Here is a 14,474-nt window from a genome sequence, read left to right on the forward strand (position 1 = left end):
CCGGCAGCACCTGGGCCCCGTTATCAGTCCTCTTTTCCAGGGCCGGAACGATCGGACCAGAGTCCACGTTTCCTACCCGGAGGGGTGATGAGGAAGCGGAGGCGAGACCGCGCTCGCCTCTAAGAAAAGGAAGGGGACGGGCTCTGCGCGCGGCATTTTGGGAACGCGTGGTGCTCTGGGAGAACCGGACCGCCATTCGCTCCACTCACGCCCTCGGAGTAACCTGAGTTGCTGCGACCGCCGCCGCACCGGGAAGCAAGAGGAGGCCGGAGCAGGTGAGGAGAGGCCCAGGGCAAGCGAGGGTAGGCCGAGGCACCCTTGAGGGATCTGGGGCTGGAGAAGGACCTACTGCCTTGGAGCTCCGCAGGGTTCGGGGAGGGAGAAGAGCGGGAAACCCAGGCAACCCAAACATCAGCGTCGCCTGACTTAGCACCTGGAAGTGAGTTCATTAGCTTTACCCCGAAGTACATGCTTTTCACTTTCTATACCTCTCCGGTCCGTTTTTGTTTTTCGAAGTATGCAGGCCGTGGAAGTAATTTCTGGCTGATGCCTCCATCACCTGAATCCTATCTGGGTAATCCTTGTAAAAACTTCTTTGCATCTTTGCCTCCATCCCACTTTCAGGCACTGGCGCCCTCATACTTTCCACACTGTTACAGAAGTTTTATCAACTTTCCCTGCTTCTAAACTGTTAGATCCATTGTGTAAGTGCTGTTGCCTTTTCATTGGATCATTCCTTACCTGAAGTCTTACAGTGATTCCCCATTGTCTTCAGCATAAAACTCAAATTTCTAAGACTTCTCACCAAGGGAGCCTGTCTTTCCCAACCTCATGTTTCCTTTCCTCTCTTGAACACACACGATGGGTTCCAGCCTTCAGTCGTTGCTTATTTTGGAATTTAAAAAAATCCACATCTTGTCTTTTATAATTAGGTCATCAGGTGATTATGTTTTTGTCTCCCAAGGTAAGCATTTCCTGCTTATGACACATTGCCACTTCGTGAACACTTTGACATTTTCTTTTTAGCCTTGATGGTGAATTGGAGGGTCAAAGGGCATTGACACGGTTTAATTAAATGCACAGCCTCTTCTGGATTTGCCTGGCTCCTTTGTTTATATCAGCAATCATCAATACTGTGTATATGTATTCCCAATATAGCCACATGTGGCTGTTGAGCACTTGAAATGTGTTTAGTGTGACTTCAGGAATGAATTTTAAAATTTTATCTCATTTTAATTTTAATAGCTACATGTGGGCAGACAGTGGCTGCTATTTTGGACAGCCCAGGTCTATATTGTAGGTTCCCAAAAGGGTGTTACCACAGCTATGGGTTGGCAATACATTGTAAGGTACATGTATTACAATTCTCATCCCCCAGTACACACAAAGTTGGTTATTTGATGAAGATAAAAGGACACATTGTAGCGGGGTGGGGGAGGTGGAGTATCAGGCCTTGAGAGAGGCATGGTGTATGCCACATGCCTTCTCAGGCTCTGCAAGATGAACTAACTGTTGTCTTTCTCACTGTAGAACTGTCTTCCTACCAAGATGTCTATTGGTGTGCCTATTAAAGTCCTACATGAAGCGGAAGGTCACATTGTGACGTGTGAGACAAACACCGGTGAGGTGTATCGTGGGAAGCTCATTGAGGCAGAAGACAACATGAACTGCCAGGTATTCTGCTCTGCACTTGACATTGTAGGGAGAACTTGTCCCTCTGTCTTAGAGAACAGAAAGATGGCGATCGGAGGTCTTTTTGAGGTTGTTCTCATTGAACAGTTATTAATAGAGTGTCTAATGTGTGCCAGGGACTGTTAAAGGTGCAGGAATGTGAGCATGAATAAGAGCCATTTGGAATTTTGGGATATTTTAACTTATCCTTTGTTTTCTTAATTCCATAATCATTTTATCCCATATTTTGGGGACCTGTTTAAGAGAAGTGGTACTACTTCCCTTTTTAAAATCCTTCAGGTTCAGACCATTATACATTTGCCTTCACATGTTTGCATAACGCTTTACAGTTAGAATCTTCTGTTCACTTACTGTGTTTATTTGCCATTTTCTTGGGGGGCGGGAGTGAGTTTCATTTGATTATAGGAACTACCTTTTGTGGAAGTGGGTTAGGTGCAAGTTTTGTCATCCATAAAATAGGAAGAATAAGATTAAAGGACTCATCTACTGAATGGCACCTGCTAATAAATGTTGGAGCAGCTTCCTGATACACTGCCCTTCCCTTAGCGCTATTTTGCCTTTTGCTAAAATCACATGAATTTGTATGACATTAAAAAATGTGTCAACATATTTTCTCCTTTGTCCTTCAAACCATCAGTTCAGAGCTGGGACTTTGTAATGAGATGTTGGTTTGACTCTTATATGACCTTAGGTATGTTAATCACCTCAGTCTCTTCCATCTGTAAAAGGGGGATGGTGTTATTTTTGGTCCTGTGTGATAAAGATGCCAAGAGTGAAGAGTCCAGCATGGGGGAGAAATGGCCTGACCCCACTACCTCTGCTATAGCCAGTCATTGGCTGGCTGGCCTGGGAGAGAGTGGCCTCAGAGTGACTACTGTGGTGGATCCCAAAGGTGGCACCTGGAGGCTCCCTGCATTCCTTACAACCTCTTGTTCTTTTGAAGGGAGATCTCAGCACAGGGATAACACCCGTGCTGCAGGGTTCCAAAGATCAGATGAGTTGTGTGTGTGCAGCAGGTAGCTCAGTACCTTGCACATTATAAATTCAACATAGGGTACCTGTTATTGTTTCCCAGGTGAGAAAACTGAAGGTGAAAGAGATAAAGTGATTTATCCAAAGTCACCCTGTGGATCAGGTGTCCTAACTCTTCATTGCTTCCCAGGGTCATTCATTTATTTGTGATTTCTTTGTAGCTTTGAGCATCATCGTTCTGCTGAGTTGACCCGCTGGGGCAGTTTCCTGGCATTCAGGGAGATAGGCATCTGGTGACTACAAGCTTCTCTCCTCAGTGTTAGTGCCATGGAGGTGGGTGGTGTGGGCTCGGTAGGTCCTGTGGGCCTTCGCCTCCTTTGCCTTTGTGAGGTACCACAAAGATCTAACCTGGTTTAAGGCATCCTTATTCATTTTAAGGGACTTTAGTTTGGTGAGTAGAATGCAAGATGGGTGGTGGGGTAGAGAATCTTGATGTGTTTATTTAGCTATTTATTTGGATAGCTTACCGAGCCTCAGGACCTCAGACTTCCCATCTGTAATGTGAGGGTGTTTGACCAGGCGACCTGGGTGGCCTCTCAACTGCAGCCAGTGAGAGACACATCTGGAATCAGGTGGCAGCCAGCCTGCCACCTAGTGTGACTTGGAGTGAGCTTTTGACCTCCCTCACCCTCTGTTCTGTTCTTTCTAAGTCAGTAATGAAAATAGGACCTCAGTCTGAGGAACATAGTTGCAGAATAAATAATCAGGTGCTTGTCAAATACTGGGGGCCAGCCACCTTCCTCCAGCCTGTATTAATCTGCTAGGGCTGCCATAACAAAGTTCCAACCTGGGTGGCTTAAACAACGAATTTATTCTCTCGGGGTCTGAAGGCTAGAAGGCTGAGATCAAGGTATTGCAGGGTTTGTTCTTCTCCGGGCCACAAAGGAAGACTTGTAGATGGTTAGCTTATTCCTGTGTCTTCAAATGGTCTTCTTTCTGTGTGTGCTTGTATCTTAATCTCTTCTTATAAGGACACAAGTCATTGTTTTAGAGCCCAATTACCTCTGTAAAGATCCAGTTTCTAAATACAGTTAAATTCTGAAATTCTAAGGGGTGAAGACTTCTACATAGGAATTTGGGAGGGAATCATAGTTTAGCCCATAACACTGCTGATCCCCAGATGCAAGGCTTCCCTGGGTCTACCTAAATCAGCCACATTGAATAAAACCCAGTCGGCCGTGGCAGAGCTGACCCTGGCGGTGATGACCACTGGGCACAGCTGACTCGCAGTCCTGGGAACTAGGAGGCCAGTAGGTCCGGCAGTGCCTGCTGGCCCCATGTGGCAGCTTTGGGGATAAGAGCATCCTCTTAGAACTCTTGCTGCTTATTCTATGCTAAGGGCAGCTGTGCTTGCCATTTGATGTTGGGTTTTAATAATATTTTTTTAACGTAAAAATGGGGTGGGTTGCTCCACAAAGATTGGGAAAACAGATGAGAGAATCCCACAACAGCCACAGTTGGCATGGACTTTCACCCCTAGGGATGTATTTTGAGTCTTTAATATTTAATTTTTACTCTGTCCCTTTTCAAAAAGAGTTAAAGGTAGCTTACAAAAATTTATTGGTAGGATACACGTAATGGGTAGGTCAAGGTGCACGTAAGCTCGGCTGGACAAATGAAGCCAGGAGTCAGTACCCAGAAACGTAAACTTGAATCCTGGTACATTTAACAAAGAATCATTCAGGTATAAGCTTAGAACTTGCAGGCAAAGGGAAATGATCAGCTCTAAAGTGCATAGTGTCCTTAAGACGAAATACCACTTGTGTGGTTTTCCGAAGGCACTCATATATATAGGAGACTTTTTTTTCCGGGCCCCTGGTGGAGTTACTCTTATTATTAGCTAATGTGCCCAACAATATTCCCATACAAAATGTGCCTTCTTTTGGGTTCCTTGCATATTTTTAATGTAGCCTCTAATGACCCTTTTTGGCGTTTGAAAATGTAATATATACACAAGTTAAACTTAGGATGAGGTCCCTGAGATGGTGCTTATGGGGCCAGAGGGCATAGGCGCTTCTGTGCATCTGAGGTTTCTTCTGCTGGGATGGCAGGGAGTCTTTCTCTCCCATTCCGAGACCCCACAGCTGCAAGGCGAGCATAATCCAGTGGCCAGTGCTGCGGTGTGTGGCATCAGCCATGGAGGACAGTGCACTGCCTGTGGCTGCCCTGGGTGTCTGCTGAGGGCCCCGTGTGCGGGGGGTAATAAGCAAGACCCCTCTTTAGCTGACTGTTGTTCACAGCAGAGAAGGGACCTGATGAAGGAGCAGGCCCCACTTCTTGCCCGGCTGGGGTCTGGATGACAACCAGCAGCCTCCAAGTGGGGAAGCTTCTGTTCTTGGTTATGCAGATGCACCATGGGCTTAAAAGGGGTCTAAGGGGTTTTTATTCAAAATCAAGAAAATAATTTTTTTAAAGAACGAATCCTCCTAGTCATATATTTGGTGAAATATTAAAAACCATAACAGGAGCTTTAGGGTGAGGAATAACGAATAGAAATATGCACATCATTTTGATTTTATAGACTAGACTCTGAGACAGATGCTCAGAGTGACCAAGCGTGGCAGAGGCAGATCTAAACCCAATTCTCTAACATCTTTAGGGTTTTTAACCAGTCTCTCAACATGAAGCATCGAGTAAACCTGTTAGCTCCTGTGGCCTCTGGATGTGTCAAACCCTCAGCTCTGTCAGATTTCAGGCAGGAAAGTGAGTAGCGGGGATCAGAGGAGCAGAAGGAGGCTCTCCTGTTAATGGCAGGCAGAGTGCTTACCGTGCGCCCCACCGCAGGAGCGCAGTGATGGAGGATTTTGCAACCCCTGCCGTTGCCTCACTGCCCTGGAGCTAGTGCTCGCTGCCTTGGCCTTGGCTATAACAATATACTGCAGTAAAAGTTATGTGAATGGGCTTTGGGGCCGTTATTAAGTAAAATAAGGATTACTTGAACACCCAGACAGTTGATCTGATAACCAAGATGGCTACTAAGTGACTGACAGGTGAGTAGTGTGCGCATTGTGGATGGGATGGACGAAGGGATGATTCGTGTCCCCAGGGGGACAAAGCGGGATGGCATAGGGTCTCCCATCCGAGTACCGACCAGGCCCGACCCTGTGTAGCTTCCGAGGTCAGACGCGGATGGCATACAATTTCATCATGCTACTCAGAGTGGCACGCAGCTTAAAACTGAAGAATTATTTTTGAATGATTTCCCGTTTAATATTTTTGGACTGTAGATAACTGAGGGGGCTACTGTACTAAGATCCTCTCTCCCGCAGAATGGCATTGAGGTTGGGCACTTGGCTTGCTTAGCCCATCTGTGTTTCATTGTGGTTATTTGTGAAAGTTGAGTAAACTGGGTGTTCTTGCCTAACCTTCATTAAAACCTATTTTACTCAAGTTATTGCCTATGACTTATGACGGGAACGTAGCTCAGGCTTATTACAAACAAGCTCTGTGGGTGGGCGGACGGGCAGTGGGAGCGGGGGGCTTTGTACGCAGCGCAGCTATTTCTGCTGCCGCAGGGAGAGCGTGAAAGTACAGCAGACCAAGTTCTGCGGGTTCCAATGGGAGTCAGAGTCACACTGGCCTCTTCCCTGCTTCAGCCAGAACCCATACCATTTGTGAGAGCACTCAGTTTACGTCATGTTGCTCTTATGTAGCAGCCTCTTTCAGGGCCTTCCAAACCAGATCGGGGAAATACTGACAGGAAGGAATGAGATGTACCGGTGCGCGCTGGAGAAGTGACTTGGCAGCAGCCCAGCCCCCCAAATAGACATTTAAAAAAATAAAATCTCAAATCCTTCCCTCATTTAGATTCACCATTTACTGAGATTCTGTTACGTGCTAGATGATAGGAACAACATTTGGTCATACATGTCTCATTTAATCTGCTCCTTAATGGCTCTAGGAAGTAGGGGGTGGTCTGATGCGTAGGTAAGCATGTGGGGGTAGTCAAGTGGGCCTGGCTTTCAGCCCCAGCCAGGCCCACACAGGGGCAGTGTGAACTCAGGCAGGGCAAGAGAAGGAGTGGGTCAGGGCTTAGCCCTCTGAGGACAGATCTGCCTGATGAGCAGGGCCACTTCACCTCTAATGGCAATGGTCATAGTATCTCATAGGATTGTGTGATATAAAATAAGTTGCGATGTGAAATCTCCTGGGACACTAACAAGAGTTCATTGAATGTTGGCTTTGTTATGATGTATTTTTCCTCGCTTTGTAGGTGAGGGACCTGAGGCTCAGGAGCCAGGAAACTTAGCCAGGGCTGGGCCTCACGTACAGGTTCCCAGGTCTGTTCTGCCTTCCATGGAATCACGGGTGTGTCTGGTATGGTGAGCCTGGGTCAGGTGGATGTTTCTCTCTCAGGTAGTCTAACCATACATAGTGTTCATTTGTGGCACCAGAGGTTATGATGATCTTCAAGGCAAGAAAAGGATGGCAAGGACTTAGAAGCTGTGTGAAATTTTGCTAAGTATTCAGGGTGTTCAGACATATGCTGGGTGGTGAGTTAACACTTAAAGAAAAGAGTGAGGGAGTATAAGATGGCAACAGACCAGTCAAACATCTGGGGAGACAGACAGCACACCTCTCTGCAATATGGGCTTCGCCCATTCTGAATAAATTGTGGTCCTCTTTCCTCCAGATGATTCATAAAATAAGCTACTTTTTCTGGTTAATGTGGTACCTTTGAGACTGGCCCTAGCGGGTTTGTGTCACCTTCCCCCATCAAGCCAGTCTCCTGGCTGGTCTCCCCTCTCGGCTCCCTATCCCCCCGTCCCCCAGTTTATCCCTGTTGGCCTCCTCATCTTTCCTAATTGCTGCCCCCCGTCCTATCCATCCTTCCCCTGTCCGCGAGCTTGAGTGACTCCCGTAGTGTCTGAGGTGACGGCCCTGTCCTTCATCCCAGTTCCACTTCTCCAGTCCTGGTATCCTGTAAGTTCCTGCCTGAGTGTCCTGTGTCTTTGTGCCAGCTCTGGCCTTGACCCTCTTCTACATGCCAGGCCCTTCATACAGTCACTGCCCCTTCCGCTTCTCAGTCCATAGTCACCCAGGCCAGATGGGCCCTTCTAGAGTGTGCACTCTGAGAGACTGGGCACCGCATCTCGTGCATGCTTGTGACCTCCACGGTGCCCTTGCAGTCTGTGCTGGGCAGATGTAGCAGGGGACACAGAGTTTGGACGGGCAGGTCAAAGTTGTTTTAATTAGAGTTAATCACCACTGAGAGCACTTCACATGCTGACGGGGGGCAGGAGAGCAACGTTAGAGCTCTGGGACCAGGCCGCCTGAACTTGAATCTGGAGTCCCTACATCCTGGCGTTTGACTTTGGACAAGTGCCTTAATTTTTTTTTTTTTTTTTTTTTTTAATTTCTAAAAATGGTAAGGCTCATACCTACCCTAGAAGTGCTGTGAGGACCCTATACGAGGCTTGGCTCCGTGTAGTACAGGGTTCCTCCCGTTAGGTGAGTGCTCTAGGAACCCATCTGTATCGGTGTGCCAGCTGGCGTTGTGAGAGGATGCATTCAGCTTCAGTGAACTTTTTTTGAAGATTCTTTCAACATGTTTGCCCATTTCATGATGGGTGATTTGCAGGTGCACCTGCCAACATCATGCTGAGTGTTCAGAAGTTTTTGACCAGAAGTGGCGTGACCCCTGTGTCACACCCTCCCTATTCACCTCATCTTGCTCGGAATGACTTATTTTGCTGTTGTTTCCCCCATGAAAAAAGTTCTCAAAGGGAAATGTTTTGCTGATGGTGGAAGAGATAAAACAAAAAAAGAGCAGAAGCACTAAAAAAAGATCAAAGTTGACATGTTCAAAAACTGTTTTGAGCAGTGGAAAAAGCGTTTTGATAGGTGTATTGATCAAATGGAAAGTACTTCGAAGGTGACTGAAGTTTGAACATACAAGAATAAATACACGATTTTTTATAAATAAATTCCAAGGTTTTGAGGGGATTGCCCCCCCACATGTAAGCTATTTAACACAGTCCCTGACACGCAGTAGGTACTTGTCTTCCCCTGGCTTTGCCTGGTTCCTTTATTTCATGGTGTTAGTTTGTGCATTTCTGGACTTCCCCTACCACCAACCAAGCATCCCCGCTCGCCTGAGTGCGTTGTGTGTCCCTGTTCTGGGCTGGTCCTGTTGGGCCTCCCTGATGAGCTGGTGCTTTTCTTCCAGATGTCCAACATCACAGTCACATACAGAGATGGCCGAGTAGCTCAGCTGGAGCAGGTATATATCCGTGGGAGCAAGATCCGCTTTCTGATTTTGCCTGACATGCTGAAAAATGCACCTATGTTAAAGAGCATGAAGAATAAAAACCAAGGCTCCGGGGCTGGTCGGGGAAAAGCTGCCATTTTGAAGGCCCAAGGTAGGTATCCTCATGCACTGGTTTTAACATACAGGTGTGTTGTGTATCTTCTGGGGAAGGGCCCTACTGTTGCCTGGGCGTGGAGGTGGGCCTGGCTTCAGCCATTTCCACACCCACTGCTACCCCTTTTACCTAAACCCTTGGGCGCCCACCTGTGAGGAGCTGTCCTGCCCTCGCTGTCTTGCCTTGCCTGGTTGCATTCTGAAGGCTTATGCAAAATCCAAAGTGGCTCCTTAGAAAAAAGATGAAGACTTCTGCCTTAAATGAAAGAGCAGGTTAGTCTTATCTCTAGGAAGGTCTCCGTTTCCAGAATTTTGACCAAGGAACCTGCGGGAAGCTTGCCCTGGTCTCATGAGGGATAGCTTGGCTTCTGAAGCAGTGGGGTAACAGTTCCCAGAGAGCCTGTGGATATGTATTGACACTCAGCGTAAACCAGGAGAAATGCTGGTGGTAGAGATCCATTTTCAGACAAGAAGTAAGCAGTTTTCAGCCATCTTTGTCCATTATAGGTCCAGACTTCTGTTTTCAAACCTTCTATTTGAGAATAAGTTCTTTCTTTAGCATATTCTGAACGTGAGACTAGCCTTTTTCCTGTGACTTAGTTTGACCTTTCTTCTGGGTTAGTTCAATCAGAGGTGTTCTATTTCAGTCTCTGGAAAGTTCTGCCATGTTGATTAGCTAAAGAAAGCTAGTATAGTCATTAGAATCTGTCTTAATATTGGTAAAAAGATTTACAGTGTAGAAAAGTCACTGGGTTCTCTATCAGTATCTTTAACTGCTGTATGTGTTTTGTATATGAAGTAACCTTTGGGTTTAAAGATGCAGTAAAGAAATCCTTTAAAATGCATTGCTAAAAAATGGATCAGTTAAACCTCCTTGCCCTTTCTAGGCAAGAGGCAGTTGTGGAGAAGTAGAACCAGAAGCCCTGGAGCTTTTGTCCCGGAGAACGAATGATTTCAGAAATGCCACTTTCTTGCTAGAATTGCTGTTCTCTCTGCTTTCTCAGGGAAGGGCCATCCCCATTGTCACTGCGTCACTATACCATCTTTAGCAAAAGGCGAAACCCAGTAGCTGTGCACTAGAAGGCATTTGGCAGGGAATTTGCTCTGGTCCTGTCAGCAGGTGCTGGGTTCTCAGGTGACTTCTTCCCTCTTCAGGGAAGCTCCAGGCTCTGTAAGAGGAGAGGAGGGCAAGGTAGCCATTAGGATATTGTCACCTGTCCTTGAAAGCCACTGGTCCTCTCCTGCACCCCTTGTTGTATCCTTTGTATGGAGACTGGTTTTGGGAGTTTTTTTGTGAGTTTGTTTTTGTTTCTATTATAAAACATTTCATACATGCAAAATCTGTCAAAGAATAGTAAAACCCCTTGCCTAGATTTAACAGAGGTTAACATTTAACTGTATTAGTTTCAGAATTTTAAGTGTAAATTGAATGCATCTGTTATGTTTTATGAGCTCACGCGAGGCCAGCTCTGGGAACTCATCTTTTCTGTGGTTCTCAGACTTCTCCCCAAATCCTTCGTTCTCAGTGCCCTGCCTGTCGGCTTCCGTAGAGAGTGGTGCTGCACTGGGAGGCAGGAGCCTGGTGCCTGCTCCAGCCCTGATGCCAGTCCTTGCTGCTTTCTGGGTTTCTGTTTGCCCTTGTGAAATGTTTTGGGGACAGGTCTGATGATGGCCAGGTGGCATTTCAAGCCCCTTTCTATACCACTGTCCCAGAGCTCCAAATGCTCTGTGGCATGAGCACTCACTGACTGTATTGACCTGGACCTGTCCTTTCTCTTCCCCACCTTTCAGTGGCTGCGAGAGGAAGAGGACGTGGAATGGGACGTGGAAACATCTTCCAGAAGCGAAGATAAATTTATCTGTTGAACGGAACTTTTTCTTTATTTTTTCTTTCAAGTTATCCAGATGGGGAAGAATGTTGCTTATATGTATGCCCTAGGTGTTTTAATGCTCGCTTGCTCAAGGATTTATTTTCGTCACTCAAAGATTTTTTTTTCCATTGCTTTTAGAGAAATGGGAGGGGAGGCAGAAAGAGAGGGAGAGAAATTTGGTATTAGAGGGAAACACCGTTCGGTTGCCCTATGTGCTTGCCACAATTGACCCTTCGGTTTGCGAGATGATGCCCAACCAAAGTTCACAGGCCAGGGCTGTCGTAGGTTTTGACATCTTTCTCTTTAGCTCAAGGGAAATGTCAAACTTAATAAATGTGGTTGTTGTTTTTTTCTTTTTGAGAAAATACAGATTGTGTGTTCATTTTGGAGTTTGGTGTTTTGTTTGCTTTGGCAACAGGTTAAACTTTGATGCCCTCACAGATGTCTTGGGAAAATGCCAGTACTTTGAAGTAGCAGTTATTAAGCAAAGTTTAAATGGCTGTTCCAGGCCAGTTGGCTGGTTAAGCCCTTACAAAAGCTCTGCAAATGCACAGACTGTCTCATTTATCCTCAGACACAGGGACTACATGGTGCTTTGTTCAGGGAACCTTTATGGAAATGTCACCAGTTCAGCTTGAAAAATACAAAGGTGCTCCTGGCCCTTGACAAAGTCCAGTGCTGTGACCTTTGAGCCTGAAATCCTTGGTGGTTCCACATTTAGCAAAAGTAATCTAATATTAAAAGGCGATTCAGAGACTCTTAGTGACCAACATCTGTCTCTCATACTGACTTTGCAAGCAATCTTGTGGGGACAGATTCTTGTGCATTTATCAGAGTATCGCAGCATTGATTGACACAGCCACAGCTTTTAATGTAGCAAAGGTAGAGAGGGCAGGGTGTGCAGAGTGAAAAACTAACAAAAACACAGAAATTGGAAAAGCATTCTGAGTAAGTCCAATAACAAAAAGAGGTCTTACACAGGGTTCAGTATAGGATGAGCTACAGCAAAAAAGGTGGAAAGGGGATCAACTACTGCCCTTCGAACCTCGCTCATTGAACAGGTTTAAGTAATGGAAGAAGAGGAAGAAGGAAACCCAGCATGTCTGTTAAGCTGGCATCAGATAGGGATTTTCTAAACAAGCTTTGCTTTATAGTCATGGCACTACCAAGAGGCAGCAAACCCTTTATGATTTCTGTAGTGAAGAACTCCTAAGGAGCAAGCATTGGCGGGGTCAGTGGGAAAGGAAAGCACAGGCACATCAAGTGAAGCTTCAGAGACCGTCCCCCGGAGCAGCCCCTGTGTCTCGCCCCACCACCCCCACCCCTCTGACGCTTGGATGAAGTGGGTGCCTGGCCCCGTAAGCAGTACTGCTCCAGAGGTGGGGTTCCTGGATGTGGGGCCATGTCACATGAACTTAAGTTTATTTGCTTTAGATTTCATCATGAACTAATTTATTGTTTCTGGTAAGAAAACTTGTGTGCTGAATTTCATGTAGATTTCTTTACTCTGCATTAGCTACTTTGCATCTTCTGTGCTGGTCACCTTGATTTACAAACGTTGATTTATTTGGCTTATTAATGAAGCTTCCTGAATGATTAGTATAGCAAGTGGGAGCAGTGGTTGTCAATGTCACCTAGGGGTCTTGTTAGAAATGAAGATTCCAAGGCCCCCCCCCAGAGATGGTGGTTGGTTGGAATTGAGTGGGGCCCAGGAATCTGCATTCTAAACATTGCCCTTGCTACCCCAGCTAGGTGATTAAGATTCAGTATATCTGAGGCCACATTTTGACCCTCGACTAGAGTATGGTTTTGTGTGATCACTACTTAAGTTATACTTTATTGTAAAACAGTAAACATTATACTTCAGATCCAGAATCTGAAAAGCTGGCTTTGGACATGGTTCATGCTGGAAGCCATGCAGGAACGCCAGCGCTGCGTGATTCTACGCACAGTGAAACCTAGGTGTATCCCTGCCCAGATCCTGAAAAGTGAAGTACCTTACAGTTTTGTTTCTAATCACATGTTCACAGTAAAAAGTCTGAAGAGCTTTACAAAACAATAAAAATGAACCTAAAACATACAGCTTTATAATAAGTTTTATATCCTGCATTTTAGAAGAAAAATCAGGTATTCACATTGAAAGAGCAAATAGTTCTACAAGGTTTATTATGAAAAACAGCATCTGTCCTACCCTACCTGCCTTTGGGCCCCTCTTCTCTGCCTCAAGAAAGTATTCCCCTTTATTTTTAGAGAGAGGAGAAGGGAGGGAGAAAGAAAGGGAGAGAAACGTATGGTGGCTTCTCGTCCCAAACAGGGACCTGGTCCACAACCCAGGCACGTGTCCTGACTGGGAATTGAATCGGCAACCCTTTGGTTTGCCGGCCAGCACTCAACCCACTGAGCCATGCCAGCCAGGTATCAATTTCTTCCTGACCTGTACCAACCTGGACTAGCTCTCCCTTGGACCTAATGTGTCTCCTGTCTGTGTGTGCTCTCCCCACACCTCTTGGTTGAATATCCTGTTTTCTTTGTAACCTCCTCTCTCGGTCTATTACCTCATACTGGTAGAGTCTTGCTGTACAAGAGGTACATCGGGAGTAGTTTTTAATAGACTGCATGTCTGAAAATGTCTCACACTTGATTTGATTGGTTATGAAATACTAGGTTGGGATTTTCCTTTAAAATTTTGAAGGCATTGTTACATTTTTATCTGGCATCTTACATTGCTTTAAGTCTGAAGCCATTCCAAGTAATGACTCTTTGTATGATTTTTTCACTTCTGTTGCCAGTGTTCTGAAGTTTCACAATTGGCGAAGGTCCGTTTTCATGCATTGGGCCAGGTTCTTGAACCCTCTCAGAATGGGCCCTCATCTTTTATTTTTGGGAAACTTTCTTAAATTTTTTAAAAATTTAATTTTTAGAGTGGAACAGAGGGAGGAAGAGGGAGAGAAACATCGATGTGAGAAACATTGGTTGCCTCATAGGCACCCTGACCAGGCATTGAACCTGTGACCTTTTGCTTTGTCGGACATTGCCCAGGCTGCATGAATCAGGGCATCTTAAATTATTTTTTAGTGATTTTCTTCCTTTGATTTTCTGATTTTCTTTCTGGATTCCCTGTTAACTCAGATGTTGGATCTCCTGGACTTACCTGTTTTTCCTAGCCCTTCTCTACCTGTACTTCTCATTTTCTTGTCTTTTGATCTCTTTATGGAAGATTTATTTCCCCAAGCTAATTCTCTGAATGTCCCTTTCTGTTTTCTTATTTTTTAATAGTACCCTGGACCAGGGTTGCAGTATCTTACCTCTGATGACATTAACATGTTTTGTTTTTTATTTATTTTTTAAGGGTATGTTTATTACAGGTAGGGGTAGTGAAACAAGAAATGGCTTACGGTAGAAGAAGCAACAGGAGAGAGCCTAGGTGGAACCGCTTTGGCTCACTGGAAAGAGGAAACAGGGCCTTGGAGACTGGATTGAGGGTTAGCCCGGGAAGAGCTGCCGCTGCCTATTGC

The 14,474-nt window shown here is 45.7% G+C and overlaps 1 protein-coding gene across 1 annotated transcript; it reads left to right on the forward strand.

Moving 5' to 3' along the window:
• Positions 1–157: 157 nt before the first annotated feature.
• SNRPD3 (small nuclear ribonucleoprotein D3 polypeptide) lies at positions 158–11,113 on the forward strand. Its single transcript, XM_054592830.1, has 4 exons — positions 158–275; positions 1,531–1,674; positions 8,894–9,086; positions 10,880–11,113. Exons 2-4 carry the CDS (start codon positions 1,549–1,551, stop codon positions 10,939–10,941), a joined length of 381 nt encoding a protein of 126 aa, XP_054448805.1. The 5' UTR covers positions 158–275; positions 1,531–1,548; the 3' UTR covers positions 10,942–11,113.
• Positions 11,114–14,474: the final 3,361 nt, after the last annotated feature.

This window comes from Pteronotus mesoamericanus, unplaced genomic scaffold (genome assembly GCF_021234165.1).
Source record: "Pteronotus mesoamericanus isolate MK-2021 breed Mesoamerican mustached bat unplaced genomic scaffold, CSHL_Meso_final scaffold_371, whole genome shotgun sequence".
Classification (NCBI taxonomy): domain Eukaryota; kingdom Metazoa; phylum Chordata; class Mammalia; order Chiroptera; family Mormoopidae; genus Pteronotus; species Pteronotus mesoamericanus.

Bases quoted from the DNA above. Each gene is read 5' to 3' on its own strand.
- SNRPD3 (XM_054592830.1), top strand. From the start codon at position 1,549: ATGTCTATTGGTGTGCCTATTAAAGTCCTACATGAAGCGGAAGGTCAC. The intron at 1,675-8,893 runs GTATTCTGCTCT...CTTTTCTTCCAG, and splicing joins AAGACAACATGAACTGCCAG to ATGTCCAACATCACAGTCAC. The intron at 9,087-10,879 runs GTAGGTATCCTC...CCCACCTTTCAG, and splicing joins TGCCATTTTGAAGGCCCAAG to TGGCTGCGAGAGGAAGAGGA.